Source organism: Lemur catta, chromosome 10 (genome assembly GCF_020740605.2).
Source record: "Lemur catta isolate mLemCat1 chromosome 10, mLemCat1.pri, whole genome shotgun sequence".
Classification (NCBI taxonomy): Eukaryota; Metazoa; Chordata; class Mammalia; order Primates; family Lemuridae; genus Lemur; species Lemur catta.
Window position 1 is genome coordinate 7,685,243 of NC_059137.1, and position 17,613 is coordinate 7,702,855.

At 53.4% G+C, this 17,613-nt stretch overlaps 1 protein-coding gene across 1 annotated transcript in view; it reads left to right on the plus strand.

Annotated features, from left to right (window-relative positions):
* ENG (endoglin) overlaps positions 1–17,053 on the plus strand; it is a 31,741-nt gene extending 14,688 nt beyond the window's left edge. Inside the window, exons 3-15 of the mRNA XM_045563354.1 lie at positions 2,339–2,479; positions 5,211–5,376; positions 6,014–6,179; positions 6,475–6,601; positions 6,998–7,172; positions 7,400–7,542; positions 12,414–12,551; positions 12,763–12,801; positions 13,311–13,427; positions 13,767–14,018; positions 14,970–15,024; positions 16,057–16,167; positions 16,298–17,053. Coding sequence (XP_045419310.1) covers positions 2,339–2,479; positions 5,211–5,376; positions 6,014–6,179; positions 6,475–6,601; positions 6,998–7,172; positions 7,400–7,542; positions 12,414–12,551; positions 12,763–12,801; positions 13,311–13,427; positions 13,767–14,018; positions 14,970–15,024; positions 16,057–16,167; positions 16,298–16,422 — 1,755 coding nt within the window. The 3' untranslated portion in view covers positions 16,423–17,053. The remainder of the gene's footprint in view (positions 1–2,338; positions 2,480–5,210; positions 5,377–6,013; positions 6,180–6,474; positions 6,602–6,997; positions 7,173–7,399; positions 7,543–12,413; positions 12,552–12,762; positions 12,802–13,310; positions 13,428–13,766; positions 14,019–14,969; positions 15,025–16,056; positions 16,168–16,297) is intronic.
* The last annotated feature ends 560 nt before the right edge of the window (positions 17,054–17,613 follow it).

Sequence of the window (17,613 nt, forward strand, 5' to 3'; positions counted from 1 at the left end):
GGGGGCCTTGCAGTTCTCTCCTCCAGGTGGGGACGGACAGATGGGCTGGACAGTGACAGACCATGGGGCAGTGGAGGAGAGAGCTGTGGTTGAGAGGGAGGACGTGGTCCAAGTGAGCTGCCCAGAGGTCCAGGGACTGTGGGCTCCACTCTGGCACCAGGCCAACGTGCCCTGGGCTCCTGACTTCACCACTCACCAGCAGTTCCCTTGGCAGCTTCCCTCTGTGAGCCTCTATTTTCTGCATCTGTAAAACGGGAGAACGTGCTTGGGTCAGATAGCACGTGCAGCATGCTCAGCACAGGGCCAGGCACCCGTTAGTTGGAACCAGGAGAAGCCACTTTGCAGTAATTCAATATCAGTAATTCAACTGATATTCAATTGTTTTTTTAATAGCTTTATTGAGACAAAATTCACCCATTTAAAGTCTACAGTTGAGCGGTTTTGGTGTATACAGAGTTGTGCAACCATATTCGATTGTTTGAGCTAACAGCACAGACGCAATCAGGGTAAAGAGGCCGGGTGGGTCCGTCCCCAGTGCTGTGGGCAGATCGGCCGTGCCTGGGCCTTTCCCGTCACAGTGGACGTGGGTCTCGCTTCGCTCCGGTGAATTTCCAGCAGTGATCACAATCCTGGAACAAAATGTCAGTTCTGACATTTAGATGTATGACATATTTTATCAAAGTATGGCATTAGATCCAGCATTTAATTTTTTTTTAGCCAGTTTATGCAAACTGCAGACCAGCGTTTAATTTTTAAAGTGTTTAGAATGCATAATATTTTTAAAAATTGAGGAAACAATGTATTTGGAAAGCCAAAAGTTATAAACCCATTAGAAAACATTAATCAAACGTGTGAACTGATACAAACATAAATTTGAAATGTATCTTATTAGGCTATTATAAATTAGCATAAAAATAATTTTAAAATAACCAACCTGAATAGCACACTAAAATGAAAAAAAATTATCTGTGAAATTGAAAGCAAAATAATATTTGCTCTTTTTTGTTTTAAAGAGCAAACTCATAAGCAAAGAGTGACTATGGTGTCATTATTGGATAACGGAAATATTTCTGGGCAGATTTTTCCAGTGGCTGCAACACTGTCACTGGCTTTGTGATATCAGTTGGGGAAATGGCAAGGAGATGATTAGAAGATAAATCTCCAAACTTTCCACTGGTGTCTTCATTGTGAAACACTAGTCTCCTTTTTCATAGCTTTGAGGAGACGTTTTGGGTCATCTTTTAGACTGCCAGCCTTCACCTGACAGCAGCTGGAGTCTGCGTTTCAGCAAAATGTTTCCGTTTGCCTTTGGCCTTGAGTGTTGGTGGTGGGGCACAGACCAGGTTTAGTCTCAGTGCTCACCTGTTCACACACCACTGGTGCAGAAGGTCTTTGAGCAGAGCAGAGGTCATTCTTTCAATAGCAGCTTTGTCTCATGGGTTGCTGTGTTCTTTTTCTTTTGGGAAGAAGGCGGGGAAAAATGTGCAAGGGCAGTACAGTGGGTAGGAGCAGACCTACCTGCCCAGGTACCAATACCAGCCCCTGACTGGCTTGCTGTGTGATCCTGGGCAAATGACTTCACCTCTCTGTGCCTCGGTTCCCAAATCAGTAAGTGCGAATAAGAATGGTACCTACCTCTTAAGGTTGTTGCAAGAATTAAATTGAGTTAATGTGTAAAGCACTTATAACAGCCCTGGCACATAGTAGGCCCTATGTAAGTGTTAGGTGGTGGTGGTGTTATGAAAACATTCTAAATGCATATATCATTGGTCATTTAGAACTTTTAATGCAGTCAGTACATCTCAAGACATACCTGATTTCAACTTCACGTTCTTATACTAAAATAATGGTATTATACCAAAAAAGCCCCCAGGGTTTTCATACTTGAGACTAATAAGGGAAACAGGAATGCTGCAAACTGGGGGAGCAGTGTGAATGTCTCATATGGGCTGCAAGCAGAGTTGTCACACAGGGACTGCCAGTGAGGGAGTGGGGGACAATGGGGGGAGAGGTCACTGTCTCCACGCCCTGGGCACTCTCTAAGGCCCAGTACACAGCAAGCGATTAGTAGAAATAATAAACCTTGATTGATTTGTTGGATGAAGTTCAGGCTCAGCCCAATTATTTTTCTCTCTTTGGATTTGCTGGGACTGACCTCCCTCGTTCATTAGCAGATAGTTTCTGAGCAAGTCCTGAGGGCTGGGCCAGGGCGAATGGGCCAGGCAGGGAAGAGTGCAGTAGAAGCCAACGGTGAACTCATCAATGTGTCAGGGTGGCACAACCTATGCAAGTCTGACTGGTCTGTGTGTGTCTCTCCTCTGCTCCCTGCCCCCTGCAGGAGGTGTCGCAACTGGAGCTGACTGTCCAGGCATCCAAGCAAAATGGCAGTCGGCCCCAAGAGGTGCTTCTGGTCCTCAGCACAGACAAGAATGTCTTCCTGCAGCTGCAGGCCCTGGGAATCCCACTTCACCTGGCCTCTGTGAGTGTGTTACCTCCAGTCCCGGGCTCAGGCACTGGCCATGGGAGGTCCCTGTGTCCTTCCCTGTGGACCAGGGTCTCCCACCCCAGTGGTCAAGCCTTGCTTCTCCTGTTCATCTGACATTACTCCCCAGGGCCTGCCAAAGACAGCCCAGTGAGCAGCAGGATCTCGGGTGGGGTCCAGACCCAGAGGTGGGAATCAGGTTGACGTTCAACCCTGGCCAACTCGGGTCCTCATATAGCCTCAGTTTGCCCATCTGTCCAGTGGGAGGATTGGACTCAATGATATTCCATAAAATAATCTTTTCACTTTTCACAAAGATATATATTGGAAAATATTTCTGTACAGAGGGAAAGGGCCAGGAGGAAATCTCACAAGGTGTTAACAGTGGTCATGGCTGGGAAGTGGGATTAGGAGAGACGTTTATTTTGTTCTTTACACTTTGTTGAATTTGCAAGAGTTGCTTTAATTTACTTGGCCTACTTTGGAGAAAAATTATTTTTAAAAAATCAAGCTGGCCAGGCGCGGTGGCTCACACCTGTAATCCCAGCACTCTGGGAGGCCGAGGCGGGTGGATCGCTCGAGGTTAGGAGTTCGAGACCAACCCGAGCAAGAGCAAGACCCCCGTCTCTACTGAAAATAGAAAGAGATTATCTGGTCAACTAAAATATATTTATAGAAAAAATTAGCCGGGCATGGTGGCACATGCCTGTAGTCCCAGCTACTGGGGAGGCTGAGGCAGTGGGATCGCTTAAGCCCAGGAGTTTGAGATTGCTGTGAGCTAGGCTGACCCCACGGCACTCTAGCCCGGGCAACAGAGTGAGACTCTGTCTCAAAAAAAAAAAAAAAAAAAAAATCAAGCTGTAAGTGTTGGACACATCCACCAGAGAGAGGAGCTCAGCTGGCTGGGAGCCACAGCCAGCGTCCCGGGGCTGGAGGAGGCCGTGGCCGGTCAGCACTGCCTCCTCCACAGGGAAGGCTCCAGGAGGTGGCCCCCAGATGTGAGCAGCTGTTGTTTACAGCAGAGAAAGCAGAGGGTGAGGGAGGAGACACACACAAAGAAACATGGAAACAGGGAGAGGGCGGCCACTGTGGGAGGCACAGACAGACGCTGGAGAGGACAGCTCAGGGGCCCGCAGAGACGAGAGACAGGCCCAGAGACAGAGAGAGAAGCAGGGGTGAGGAGTAGGGATGAAGCATCCAGACTGGTGACAGGGACGGCACAGAGACAGACGGACATGGCCAAGCCAGCATGGAAAGCCCCCAGGAAGGAGGGAGAGGGACAAATCCAACCATGGGGGCCAAGCCTTGGCACCCAGAGGGGAAGTCAAGGTGCCACAGAGGGCGGAAAAGCACCCCCGTCTCCCCATCTTCCCCTGTTTCTTCTCCCCCTCTGCCAGCGGGACCTGAGCCTGGCAGAGCCCAGGATGACTCAGGAACATGAAACGCTCCAGCCTGCTGGGAGGTTGCAGCCGCCCGCGGGCTCTGGGCTCCAGCCTCAGCCTGGGTGCTCTTTCCTCCCTCCTGGGCTAAAAATACCCGCGGAGGGGGCTGTGGAGCCGAGACCAGAGAGGGGCCAGAGGCAGAGGCCCAGCAGGGCTTGGCCCTTGGTGCCAGGCGCTTTAGTCCCTCCTATATCCCCATTTTGCAGACAGGGGATGTACGACATGGCAGATCCATCCCCCCAACCCAGTTCTAAGCCACTGTCCCAGCCCTGCCTGCAGTGGGGGCTGGGTTCTGCACCCAGGGTGCTCATCACCTTGCCCCCTTGTTAAATTTCTGCAGGGAAGGTATGGTGCTTCATTGTAGGTGCCCATTCTGTGATGTCTTGCCCACTGTCACTGTCTGGCAGTCCCCCTTAGCATCTAGCCTGAAACCCTTATGCTGCCGCTGCTTCATTTGGCTCAATGCCGCTGGCTTTGGACATGGAACTCAGAGGAAACTCTGAGTCCATGGCCCCAACAGCTTCCTCTGAATCCTTCATTCCCCATAGCATCTCCTCCAGGAAGTCCTCCTGTTTCTTCCCCCCAACCCACCTGGGTCTCTCCTGAGGCACTGGCAATGGAGGCGGCCCAGATTCCCCACCCTTGATCAACCGGGGCACTGTCTCGCCCCTTTGTTTCTTATTAAATAATATTCTCTGTCTTCTTTTGCTTCAAATGACTTGATGCATATCGAGTTTCTGAATGGTCAGATTCCCCCAGAACAAGGACCATCCCTCTCTGTCTTTAATTCATTAATTCCTTCATTCACCCATTTCTTCTTTCCTCCCTTCCTCCCTCACTTCCCACGTGTGGGGAGCACCCAGGTGTCAGGGTGAAGCTGGCACGTCAGGGTCCCTGTGGGGGCCAGGGCCCAGCACAAAGTCAAACAAATATTTCTCAGTCCCTACTATGTGTCAAGCACTGTGCAAGGATGGGCAAGGTAGACATCATCCTTCACGGACCCTCAGAGTACAAGGGGAGACAGCCACATGATGTCATTATATGTGGATTGAATGAGGGCAACTATGGAGGGGTGGACAGGCAGCTGAACAAGGATGTGGAAGGGAAAATCGGCTGATCTGACTGGGGTGGGGGCATCTGGGGGGCTCTGGGCTGACATTCTCAGCCCTGGCTGCTTTTTCTCAGCCAATGGGCTGACTCCCCAAATCACTTCCTATCCTCCTGCATGGGCAGACGGGATGCATGCAGCCCAGAACAGCACTCTGAGCCTCTGTGTGTCTCCCCAGAACCCCAACGTGTTTCTCACCCAAGAGCTCCCTGGAGTCAACACCACACAGCTGCCCCCCTTCACCTCCAAGAGCCAGATCCTGGACTGGGCAGCTGCACAGGCCCCCATCACCGCTGCTGCTGAGCTGGACGACCCCCACAGCATCCTCCTCCGTCTGGGCCAAGGTGAGGTTCCCCAGTCTGGGCCAGGGCTCCGCTCTGCAGGGATCTGAGCTCCTCTGGCCCATTCCTCAGACTTGGGCGCAGCAAGTTAGTCCCCTTTCACCAAATAGCAGATCGAACCGTGTGAAAGGCCAGTTTTTTGACCTAAAAAACAGCACTTTCATATTATTTATTGTGCGTGAACTATGTGCCAAGCCCTATGTTTGGCATTTGAGGACTCTGTGGGGACAAACCCAGGCTCTGCTCTCCTGGAGCTGATGAGGAATTTGACAATAAACATGCACGCAGAAAAATAAATTCTATAATTTCAGGTTTTGGTAAAAGCTGTAAGAAAGATTAAAATGGGGTTATGTGCTGGGTGGGTGCGGGGCTGCATCCTAACATGTGCCATGGGCTCAGCCCTTATGTTGACCCTGTGTTGACAAATGAAGAAACGAGGCCCGGGGACTTGCACAGGGTCACTCGGCAGGTCAGTGGTGGAGGGGAGATTTGAACCCAGGTCCTCCGATGCCTCTCCACCTGTGGGGCTCCCTCCTGCCCGCCCCGCAACCACACTGCCTTTGGCTGTGGGTGAGGGTGAGGCTCTGTGTTATGTGCCGGGTCGCTCAGGGAGCGGACTGAGGTGCGCTTGTCTCCACAGCCCAGGAGTCACCGTCCTACTGCCTGCCGGAAGCCCGCCGCGACATGGGCCGCACGCTCGAATGGCAGCCGCAGGCCCCGGCCTTGGTTCGCGGCTGCCGCCTGGAAGGCGTGGCCGGCCACAAGGAGGCGCACATCCTCAGGGTCCTGCCGGGCTCCTCCGCCGGGTAAGGGCGCTCCCCGACCGCGCCGGGCCCCGCCCCGCCAGGCCCCGCCCCTTACTAAGTCCCGCCCCAGCCAGGTAAGGGCTCGGTGGCCCTCACCTGCCTCCAGGGCCCGGTCCCAACAGGCCCCTCCCGGAGGGGCCCGACCTCGCCCCAGTCCCACCCCAGTCCCCTAGACCCACCCCTGGCCAGGTGGCAGTGCAGCCGCTGCCCACCGGACGCCGGGCCCCATTGCCAGCCTGGCCTGGCCGGGTCAGCATTCCCGCCCACGCTGACGCAGCCACCTGTCTCCCCGCAGGCCCCGGACAGTGACAGTGAAGGTGGAACTGAGCTGCGCGTCTGGGGATCCCGACGCCGTCCTCATCCTGCAGGGTCCACCCTACGTGTCCTGGCTCATCGACGCCAACCACAACGTGCAGATCTGGGTGAGTCCTGCAGCTGCCCAAACAGAAAACCCAAACTGCCAACCTCTGCTGCCAGGCCACCTCTTGCACCAGCACTCCAGCCCTGACCTTGGCACACGAGGGTCCTTCTGCCTCAGCAGTCTTCCTCTATGCACCACTTGTTCTTCCTTCAGACCTTCGCCTAGGGGCCACCTCCTCCAGGAAGCCTTCCCTGATCGGCTGGGGAGCCCCCAACCCAGCATACCGGTCAGGAAAGATTCCTGGAGAGGGGAACCCTGAGCTGAGCTGAAAGACAAACAGGAGCCAGCGAACAAGGGGAAGGAGGCCAGGCAGAGTGGAGAGCAGGACCAGTCCTGGCGTAACCCCAGCCAGCCTGCAGTGCCCCTTACCGTGTTCTGCCTCTCTCCCTGCCACTAGACCACTGGCGAGTACTCCTTCAAGATCTTTCCAGAGAAGAACATCCGTGGCTTTGTGCTCCCAGACACACCCCAAGGCCTCCTGGGGGAGGCCCGGATGCTCAACGCCAGCGTCATAGCGTCCTTTGTGGAGTTACCGCTGGCCAGTGTCGTCTCGCTGCGGGCCCCCAGCTGCGGTGAGCACCAGCCCCCTTCCCCTGCCCCACGTTTCCCCCACCGTCCCTCGGATCAGTTGCCACAGCGTGGGTGAAGCTCTGCTGTGTGAGCCGGGTTAGGTGCCTCAGCCTCTCTCAGCCCACTTGTCTCATCTGCCACACGTGGGCGGTGGGTATAGCTAACCGTAGAAGAGCTTAGTGCCTGTGCACAGTGAGCGCTCAGTGACTGTCCACCTGGTACCCCACAGACGGTGGCCTGCCGACCTCACCTGCACCAGTCCAGACCACTCCTCCCAAAGACACCTGCAGCCCAGAGCTGCTCATGTCCCTGCTCCAGCCGAAGTGCGCCAATGACGTCATGACTCTGGTACTCAAGAAAGATCTTGTAGCGGTAAGGGAGCTCTTGCCCCTCTAACTCGGGCTGACGTGGGCAGCTAGTCCTTCTACTAGCCCAAGAATTGTGGGATTCTAGCCCAGGCAGGGAGACAAGTCACATCCCTCTGCAAGCCTCAGTTCTCCCACTTGTAACATGGAGTTGATAAAGGTACCTACCACATGGTGAGAATCAAATGAGGTCTGACAGGCCGAGCACGTGGCACAGTCAGATGCGGTACATAGTAAGTGCTCAGTAAATCATGCCAGTACTAGGTAGTTACTATTAATCCTAAATGCTTGCTGAGCTGGGTGGTCACTTAACAGAATATACGCACAGTGTGGTCTCTGCCTGATTGATAAACAAATATATTTATTATAAAAAATAATGCATGCATTAAAAATATGTAAAAATTAGAAAAGAAGAAAATCTTAATCTCTCCACCCAAAGACAATGGCTGCCAATATTTTGGTGTGTTTCTTTCTGGAGTGTTTTCTCTGTTTATTTATGTCAGCATTATCACAAGGGGTGTGTTTGTTGGTCTCCTGCTGTTTCACTTACTGTATTTTTAGAGCTTTGACATCTGTATGTGATATCATGTTTAATAAGCACATATCATTCCATCATATTGACATGCTGTAATTAACTCCTCTTCCCTTATTAGACATTCAGGTTGTTTCCAATTTTGTAATGTTACAGATAGGCAAAAAACATCATTGTGTATGGAACTTTTCTTTACATAGGATTATTTTGTGGGGATAGATTTCTGCATTAGTGGCATTGCTGGGTTAAAAGGAGTGAAGTGGCCAGGCGCAGTGGCTCACACCTGTAATCCCAGCACTTTGGGAGGCCGAGGCAGGAAGATCACTTGAGCCCAGGAGTTTGAGGCTGCAGTGAGCTATGATGACGCCACTGCACTTCAGTCTGGGTGGCAGAGAGAGACCCTGCCTCTTAAAAGAAAAAAAGTGAAATCTCCAACCCACTTTCTCAAGGATGAGACTGCTTCTCTCTCTCCAGGATATAATTTAAAAAAACAAAACAAACAAACAAACAAAACAAAAAACTTTGCCAATGTGGGAGGTAGACCATGATATTCCATTCTCGTTTTAATCTAGAATTCTCTAGTGAGTGTGGGCTCCAAGTGAGTCACAAGAACCTGAGTGTCTTTATCATTAGGGCTGGGTATTTTTCTTGATGATTTTTATAAGCTTTTTACATAAAGAAAAAAATCTTCTCTTTGTCTATCATTTCCCCTGATTTGTTCTAGTTCTTTAAATTTTGGCTCCAGTGGTTTTTAATTTTTTGGACATAAAAAAAATTGGGTTATCCTTGCTGCCCATCTTCCCCTGTGTGATTTCTTTGCTTTGAGGAAAGCTCTCTGCCAGAGCTTTGATAAATCATCTCTCAGGGATATTCGGAATGACGTTGAACTCTGTGGTTAAGTCCACAGGGAAGTTTTTTGGGGGTTGGGGTACAGGGGCCTGGGTGAAGGCCCACATGAGTGCTGTGCACCTGCCCCTCCTCCCCTGCCTGGCCTGGCCCAGCAGATGTCTGGGAGTTGGAGGAGCTGGTGCAGTGACCAGCAGTGGCCGGTGCTGCTAATGCCCAGTCCCCAGGGAGTGGCACTCTCTGTTTCTCCATCTTGTTGACAGACTGCAGAGCTCCCAACTTTCTGCCAAGTGCTTAAAATCTGCTTCCTTGCTGGAAATAAAGAGAATTTCTGTTAGACAAATTGGCCAGATGATCTTTGAAGTGTTGCAAAGTAGGCAAGATGCAAAAATGACACCTAAGCGAAGGTGAGGGGAAATGGGACCCTCATGCATAGCTGGTGGGAGATGAGGTCAGATCCAACTCATCAGAGGGTGATTTGACAGCAGCTATTCTAATTACCACTAAAATTTACCTTGTAAATTTTGTCTTAGCAGTTTCACCATCCTAAAGAAACTCTTGCCTGTTGCAAAAGGATAGTCCCTGACACATTATTTGTAATTGGGAACCTAAATATCCATCAGTAGGGCCTGGATGAATACGTTGCAATCCATTAATCTGTGGAACATTATGCTGCAGTTAAAAAGAATGTGGTAAATGTATAGATATAGACACAGAAAGATGTATATAATTTATTGTTGGGTGAGAAACTAAGCTGCATCATAAAGGGCAGTAAGATGCCATTTGTTAAAAAAGTAATCTGCATATTCCAAGTACATGAAGTTGTATAGAAGAAAACACAAAGAAAATGGCCTGAACAGACTCACCCCAAACACAGAGCACGCTGCCCTCTCATTGACTTATGAAATACGATCACTGTGCAGAGTTTGAATTCCAGGCCCATGTGTGGCTGGAGCTTCCCTCAGAGCCGTTTTTATTTGGTGGGCTGATGTTCCCTAAGGTGGCCCCAGGCAGCTGGGGGCAGTGGCACTCAGGAACAGCATCCTGGAGGGGTGGATGTGAGTTTGCTAGACTCAAGGGGGACTTCCAACAGCCCACTCAGCTCTAGGACTCAGAGATTCTTTGATCCTAAGAGTGTGAGTGAGAAATTCTAAGGTTTTTTTTTTTTTTTTGAGACAGAGTCTCGCTCTGTTGCCCGGGCTAGAGTGAGTGCCGTGGCATCAGCCTAGCTCACAGCAACCTCAAACTCCTGGGCTTAAGCGATCCTACTGCCTCAGCCTCCCAAGTAGCTGGGACTACAGGCATGTGTCACCATGCCTGGCTAATTTTTTCTATATATATTTTTTAGTTGGCCAGATAATTTCTTTCTATTTTTAGTAGAGATGGGGTCTCGCTCTTGCTCAGGCTGGTCTCGAACTCCTGACCTCAAGCAATCCACCCGCCTCGGCCTCCCAGAGTGCTAGGATTACAGGCGTGAGCCACCGTGCCTGGCCTGAAATTCTAAGGTTTGATTCTTCTAAGACAGGTTGGCAAACTGTGGCCCACTTCCTGTTTTTGTAAATAAAGTTTTATTGGAACATAACCATACCTATTCATTTACATATTTTCTATGGCTGCCTTCAGGCTACGTGGCAAAGTTGGGTTATTACAGCAGAGATCATATAGCCCACAAGGCATAAATGCAGTCATTCATTGTTTAACGACTGGGATACACAAAGTATACTTACACACACCTGGATGGGATAGCCTCCTACACACCTTGGCTATTCAGTATAGCCTGTCACTCCTAGGCTACAGACCTGTACAGCATGTTACTGTACTGGATTCTGTAGGCAACTGTAATATAATGGTAACTATTTATGTATCTAAACATGTTTAAACATAGAAAGGGTATAATAAACATAAGATATAAAAGATAAAAGCTGAGCGTGGTGGCACATGATTGTAATCTCAGCTACTTGGGAGGCTGAGGCAGGAGGATCACTTGAGACCAGGAGTTCAATATCAGCCTGGGCAACATAGTGAGGCCCTGTCTCAAAAGAAAAAGAGAGAGAGAGAGAGAGAGAGAGAGAGAGAGGGAATGGTGCACCTGTATAGGGCACTTTCCATGAATGGAGCTTGCAGGACTGGGAGTTGCCTGGGTGAGTCAGCGAGTGAGTGAGTGAATGTGCCATCCCAGGACATTACTGTAAACTACTGTAGACGTTACAAATACTGTACCCTTAGGCTACACCAAATTTATTTTTTTTCAATAATAAATTAACCTTAGCTTGCTGTAACTGAGACACAAACACATACATTAGCCTAGGTCTACACAGGGTCAGGATCATCAATATTACTGTCTTCCATCTCCACATCTGTCCCACTGGAAGGTCTTCAGGGGCAGTAACACACATGGAGCTGTCATCTATGATAGCAATGCCTCTTTCTGGAATACCACCTGAAGGACCTGCCTGAGGATGTTTTACTGTTAACTTTTTTTTAATAAGTAGGAGTGCACTCTAAAATAATGATAAAAACATAGTAAATCCATAAACCAGTAACATAGTTGTTTAATGTCATTATCAAGTATTATGTACTGTATAAAATTGTATATTCTATTCACTGTACAAAATTGTATATGCTATACTTTATACGACTGGCAGCACAGTAGGTGTGTTTACACCAGTATCACCACAAATACTGTCACATTATAGTGACTATGAATTCACTAGGTAACAGGAATTCTTCGATTCCATTATAACCTTACCGGATCACGGTCGAACGGCAATGACGTTCTGCGGCACAGGACTGTCTTTACTGTCTGGCCCGACATAGGAAAACTTTGCCCACCCCAGGTGTGATGTTGGATTATGCTGGTGGGGCCTGCATGCCCCTGGGGTGGGGCCATGAGCAATGATTTTATGTGGAACTCAAATGAATGTCTTTAATTTAAATAGTCCTGTATTTATTTTAATATATATATTAGAAGAAAAACAATAAGTAGCAAATCAAATTCACGATGTCACAAATATTATTGCTTAGGATAAGGCTTAGCACAAAAATGAACAAGTTCAAGAAAAGTCTTCCTTTTTTTTTTTCTTTTGAGACAGAGTCTTACTCTGTTGCCCTGGGTAGAGTGCAGTGGCGCTGTCATAGCTCACAGCAACCTCAAACTCCTGGGCTCAAGTGATCCTCCTGCCTCAGCCTCCCGAGTAGCTGGGGCTACAGGCGCGTGCCAGGACACTGGCTAATTTTTCTTTTTTTAGTAGAGACAAGGGTCTCACTTTTGCTCAGGCTGGTCTTGAACTCCTGAGCTCAAGCGATTCTCCCACCTCAGCCTCCCAGAATGCTAGGATTACAGGTGTGAGCCACTGTGGCCAGCCCAAGAAAAGTGTTAAGTGGGGTAGGATGAAGAGTGGGATAGAGCAATGTCTGTGGCTTAGGAGCCCTGGGCTGGATTGTAAAAAACAGGCCCCCGGGAGCCCAGTGCCCCTGACGGTGCCCTTCCCCCAACCCAGGCTCTGAAGTGCACCATCACCAGCCTGACCTTCGGGGACCCCAGCTGCCAGGCTGAGGACAGCAATGACCAGCTTGTGTTGCGCAGCACCTACTCCAGCTGTGGCATGGAAGTGACCGCACATGTGATCAGCAATGAGGTGAGGACTGAGGCCTGAGAGGGGTCAGGACCAGCCTGGCTGGTGCTCCCTCCAGGGCCTCCCTGCCCTCCACGCTGAGGGGTGTCTGGGAGAGCAGGGTGTGGTGCTCAGTAGGATGTAAGACAAGCCTGGCTCCTGAAATGGGTGTGTTGGGTGGGATGCCCCCAAGGCCTTTCTGGCTCTGACCGGCTCCTTGACTCTGTCCCCACAGGTGGTCGTCGATTTCCCGTCGAGCTCATCACCACAGCAGGTGAGATGAACGGTCACTGTGCTGACCCCCCAGTCCAGGGTCTGCGTCCCAGGCCGGGCCCCGTCCTGGTTTAGGAGGGAGCAGGCCCTGACCCTGGCAAGCCATGTCTCCAGCGTGCCTCAGTCTCCCCTTCTGCACAGTGGGAGAGCAGTACTGTTGAGGGCCACGCTCTCAGCCTCTCAAGTCAGAGCGTTCTAGTACATATTGGCTGTGTGGCCTTGGGCAAATCACTTAAGCTTTCTGGGCCCAAAGGTCATTGTCTGTAAACTGTGGCATAAGAAGGACCCCACCCTATAGGGGTGCTTAGGAGCAGTCACTGGAGTGACGCAGGGAAAGCCCTTCACACAGCCTGGCCCGGGGACATTCTTGGTAAGTATTAGTTTTTTTAAAAAGATGAGGCTGAAAGTCAGGCAGCTCCTCTGGGCTGTGACACCTGCTCCTACACCACCCCGTTGCCTTCCTGGCTGCTGCCGCCAGACCGACCGAGTCTCCTTCCTGTCCTCCCACAGAAAAAGGTGCAGTGCGTCGACATGGAAAGCCTGTCCTTCCAGCTGGGCCTCTACCTCAGCCCGAACTTCCTCCAGGCCTCCAGCACCATCGAGCTGGGCCAGCAGGGCTTTGTGCAGGTACTGGGTGTGCTGTCACCGCCAGGCCTCCCGGCACCTGGGATTCCTCACGCGCCTTTCTTTCCACTATTGCTCCAGGGATGAGATGAAAGTTTCACTTCCCAGAGTAAGGAGGGAGCCAGCTTGGGTACGTGGGGGACAGGTGGAGGAGGCATTGCTCCAGGACACTGCCAGGAGTGTCACCCTCTCCTCATCTGCCCCAGGCAGGCCCAGGCCTTTCCTCCCACAGTTAGGACTCCGGGTGGCCGCTCTTCCTACCAGCTCATATTTCAAGAGAGTGGGTCAGGGGGAGGGTTAAGAGTAACTGCTCACGCCTTGTCCCCCTACCTACCCACGCAGGTGAGCATGTCCCCATCCGTCCCTGAGTTCGAGCTCCAGCTAGACAGCTGCCACCTAGATTTGGGGCCTGAGGGGGACACCGTGGAACTCATCCAGGGCCGGGTGGCCAAGAGCAGCTGTGTGAATATGCTGTCCCCAAGCCCTAACGGTGACCTGCGCTTCAGCTTCCTCCTCCGCGTCTACATGGTGCCCACACCCATGACTGGCACCCTCAGCTGCACAATAGCCCTACGTCCTAGGACCTGGTCCCAGGTGAGTGGGGTCTGGGCCAGGCCCAGCTTCAAGGGTGACTTCTGAGTCTAGGGTTTGCAAGCAGGGACGTGGCAGCCCAGAGGGACATGGGAACAGCTGATGAAGGGCAAAGCAGTAGTCAGGCACATGGCCTAACAGTCTGACTTCCAGAGGCGCTGTTTCTGCTACCCTACAGCCTTCTGGTGGGACTGCTACATCTCGGGCATTGGCAGGATATGCAGCTGCAACTATCCATCCGTTCATGTACCTCCTACTTACTCATCCCTCCATCCATCCACACACCGCCCCCCCCACCCCCCCCCCCCCCGCCTACTGTACCACTCAGGCATCCGTCCACTCGCCCATCCATGTAGTGTGATCGCAAGTGTAATCCCAGTGAACAGGAGACCTTAGGGAAGGGGGTTGAGACAAAGGACACAAAACTCTGACCTTCTGCATCTGCTGATCACAACACTTCACTGCCTGCTGAACCCCCATTCTCAGGCACTCGGTCCTGGACACTCACAGAGTCACCCCCAGGCCCCTGCACACGGAAAGGTCCCCGGGGATAAAAGCCTCCTGGCTGTAGGAAGCCAGGGTAGCCTTCAGGGCACACCTAAGGGGTCCTCTCCCTCCAGCCACAGCGGGCCTGGGCCTCTGGGCCGACCTGGCTGGTGGCTCCAGGGCGTTCACCAGGGTGAAGGACGGGGAGGGCTCCCACAGTGCTCACAGGCATCGGGGGCCTCCAGGCACTCGCCAGAAACATCCCAGCAGCAGCCAAGGATTGCCTGCCTGACAGCCTCCCACAGCACAGATCTCCCAGGACCTCCCAAGGACAGCCAGCCAGAAGGTGGAGATGGGACTCAAAGCCAAGGCCCTAGAGTGGGCTGGGACAGGGCCGCAGAGCCAGGGAGTAAGCCTGGAAGCTGCCTCCCAAGGGCTGTGCCACATGCTGCCCTCCTTCTCCCCCAGGACGTGCACAGGACTGTCTCCATGCGCCTGAACGTCATCAGCCCTGACCTGTCTGGTGAGCTCCCCCTGGGTCTCCCGGGGTTTATTCCAGTGGCCGAGCTCAGAGTGGGGCACAGGGGACAGCCAGGAGGGACGGGACCTGGGCACATGGCAGGGGGGATCCCGGGAGGAGGGGCAGGAGCCTGGAGTAGGATCCGCAGCTGCGGCTTCTAGACGGAGACCTGTGCTCACGAGCACCCTGTGGGACGGGATTCTAGGCCTCTGGTTCCCTGTGCACTGCTTCTCCATTGCCATGGTTACCAGCTGACCTTGCTAGGAGAATGGGGGGGTCTCCTGGATGGGACAAAAGGCACTTAGGGTGTGGTGCTGGCCTTGCCTTCCTTTAGGCCCCCAGTGTGGAGGACGTCCCTTCAGCCAGCACACTCCAGCCTCTTTATTCCCCCCTGGGCCCAGGCCCCCACCAGGCAGAAAATTCCCTGACACTGGGGGCAGAGGTGGGGGTGCAGCATGGGGGCACCCACCTCTCTGCTACCATCCAGGCCAGGATGGAGCCCCCATCCCCAGCCCAGAAGCAAGAGAGCAAGGCTAATGCCCCCATCGCACAGATGGGAAGTCAGAGGCCCGCGGGAGGCGGCCTGGCCCACAGTCACACAGGAGTCAGGGGTGTGGCAGGAATGAGGCTTGGGACAACAGAAAGCAGAGCGAGGAGCCCTGGGAGGTGCTCTGGTCCATTCTCTACCTGGCGTAGGGCTCAGGGAGGGGCAGGGCAGGCTGTGGACTCCCAGGCCTCTTACACTTTCCTCACATTGTCCCATCCGTCCTCCCTGAAAATACATCCCCATCCACCTTGGGGTACAGAAGCATGACCCCAAAGACCTGGCTGGGCCCTCTGGGTGGGGTCGTGGCAACCTCGTTAGTGCCAGGCCTGGCTTTGATGAGCCCATTTGCTAGACTAGGGGACTAAGGTTCGGAGAGGTCAGGGTCCGCGGCCTAGCAGGACTGGCATCAAAACCTGTGCTCACAGCGGGCGCGACAGGGTGGGCCCAGGGAGGAGGCGGCAGTGCTGACTGCAGCCGGCCCCCTCCAGGTTGCACAGGCAAAGGCCTCCTCCTGCCCGCCGTGCTGGGCCTCACCTTCGGCGCCTTCCTCATCGGGGCCCTGCTCACCGCCGCGCTCTGGTACATCTACCTGCACACGCGTGAGTACCCCGGGCCCCCACAGTCAGTGCGCAGGGCCCCCCCACCCACCTGGGGGAGCCCAGTGAAGCCTTTGAGGGAATGGGGAGCCCTGGCCGGGGCCCTGACCTCCGCCCCTGCCCCTGCTCCCAGGTCCCCCCAACAAGCGGGAGCCCGTGGTGGCGGTGGCTGCCCCGGCCTCCTCAGAGAGCAGCAGCACCAACCACAGCATTGGGAGCACCCAGAGCACCCCCTGCTCCACCAGCAGCATGGCGTAGCGCCGGCCGGCCAGCCCTCACCCAGCAGGACAGACTGAACAGCCACCAGCTGGGAGCCACTGGCCATGAACTCGCCCCGGGAGCTGAGTCCTCCATTCTGAGGAGGGAGCAAGTTGTCTGCGCCCACCCTTCCCGCCTCCCTCTCAGAGGCCTGCTGCCAGTGGGGGTCCCCCACTCCACCCCACAGAACCTTCAGTCCAGTGGCTCTGGGATATGGCTGCCCAGGACCATGGAGAGAGGCCACTTTCCATGTTGTTGGAGGAGCCCAAGTCCCTGTCACTGGACCTGGATGTGGCACTGGTGAACTAGGCTGGGCGGGAGAGAACTCAGAACAGGCCCAGCCCAGCCCGACAGCGCCTCCCCCACGGGAACAGAAGAGGGCCCAGCCCAGAGCCACCTGGATCTGTCCCAGCGGCCCCCACGCCTGGACTGGCACAACTGTGCTGTGGGAGACAGTAGCCTTGGGGGGCCCAGCCTGGGAGCCCAGGGGTGACAAGAACAGTGCGGGTGGGAGAGCCACACGGAGACCCCCCCCTGCCCTTCAGGCAGGCAGCAGGTGGGGAGCGGCCGGGCTGCTTGTCCTGAGCCCACCCCTGCATATCCCCCACCAATAAATCAGACCACAAAACCAGCGCTGGGCTGGGACAAGGGGAGGAACGTCTAAAACAGGGGCAGGGTGAGGGCACAGGACAGGGCTGTGCTTGTCCTTGGCGCCCACTGGGCTGGCCTGGTGGCAGGTGTGGCCTCCTGAACAGTAGCAGGTGGCCAGGGCACAGCAGGTTTGGGTTAAACTGACCCCCTCTGTTCTACCTGTGTGCTGGGCAGCACGCTCCTGGACTCAGGCCGTGAGGAACCAAAGGCTAGGAGACTTCCTCCACACTTCCGCCCTGGGCTTCTGGACAGCTCGGAGCTCAAATCCTGGACTTGCCACTCATTGGCTGTATGACTATGGGCAGGTCCCATGGCTTCTTGAGGACAGCCACGGTTCCCTCATCTGTAAAACAGGAAGGATTCTCCATCACACGGTCTCTGCAAGGAGCTCTGCAAAGCAGTGCCCTGCATGCCAACAACAGACATCAGTCCCGTCTTCTCATGTCCCAGACAGGCCACCTGAGGCTCTGAGAGAGGAAGGGACTTGTCACAGCCCAGGCTCCCTCTACACAATCCAGCTCCTTTAGCAGCTGCGGCCCA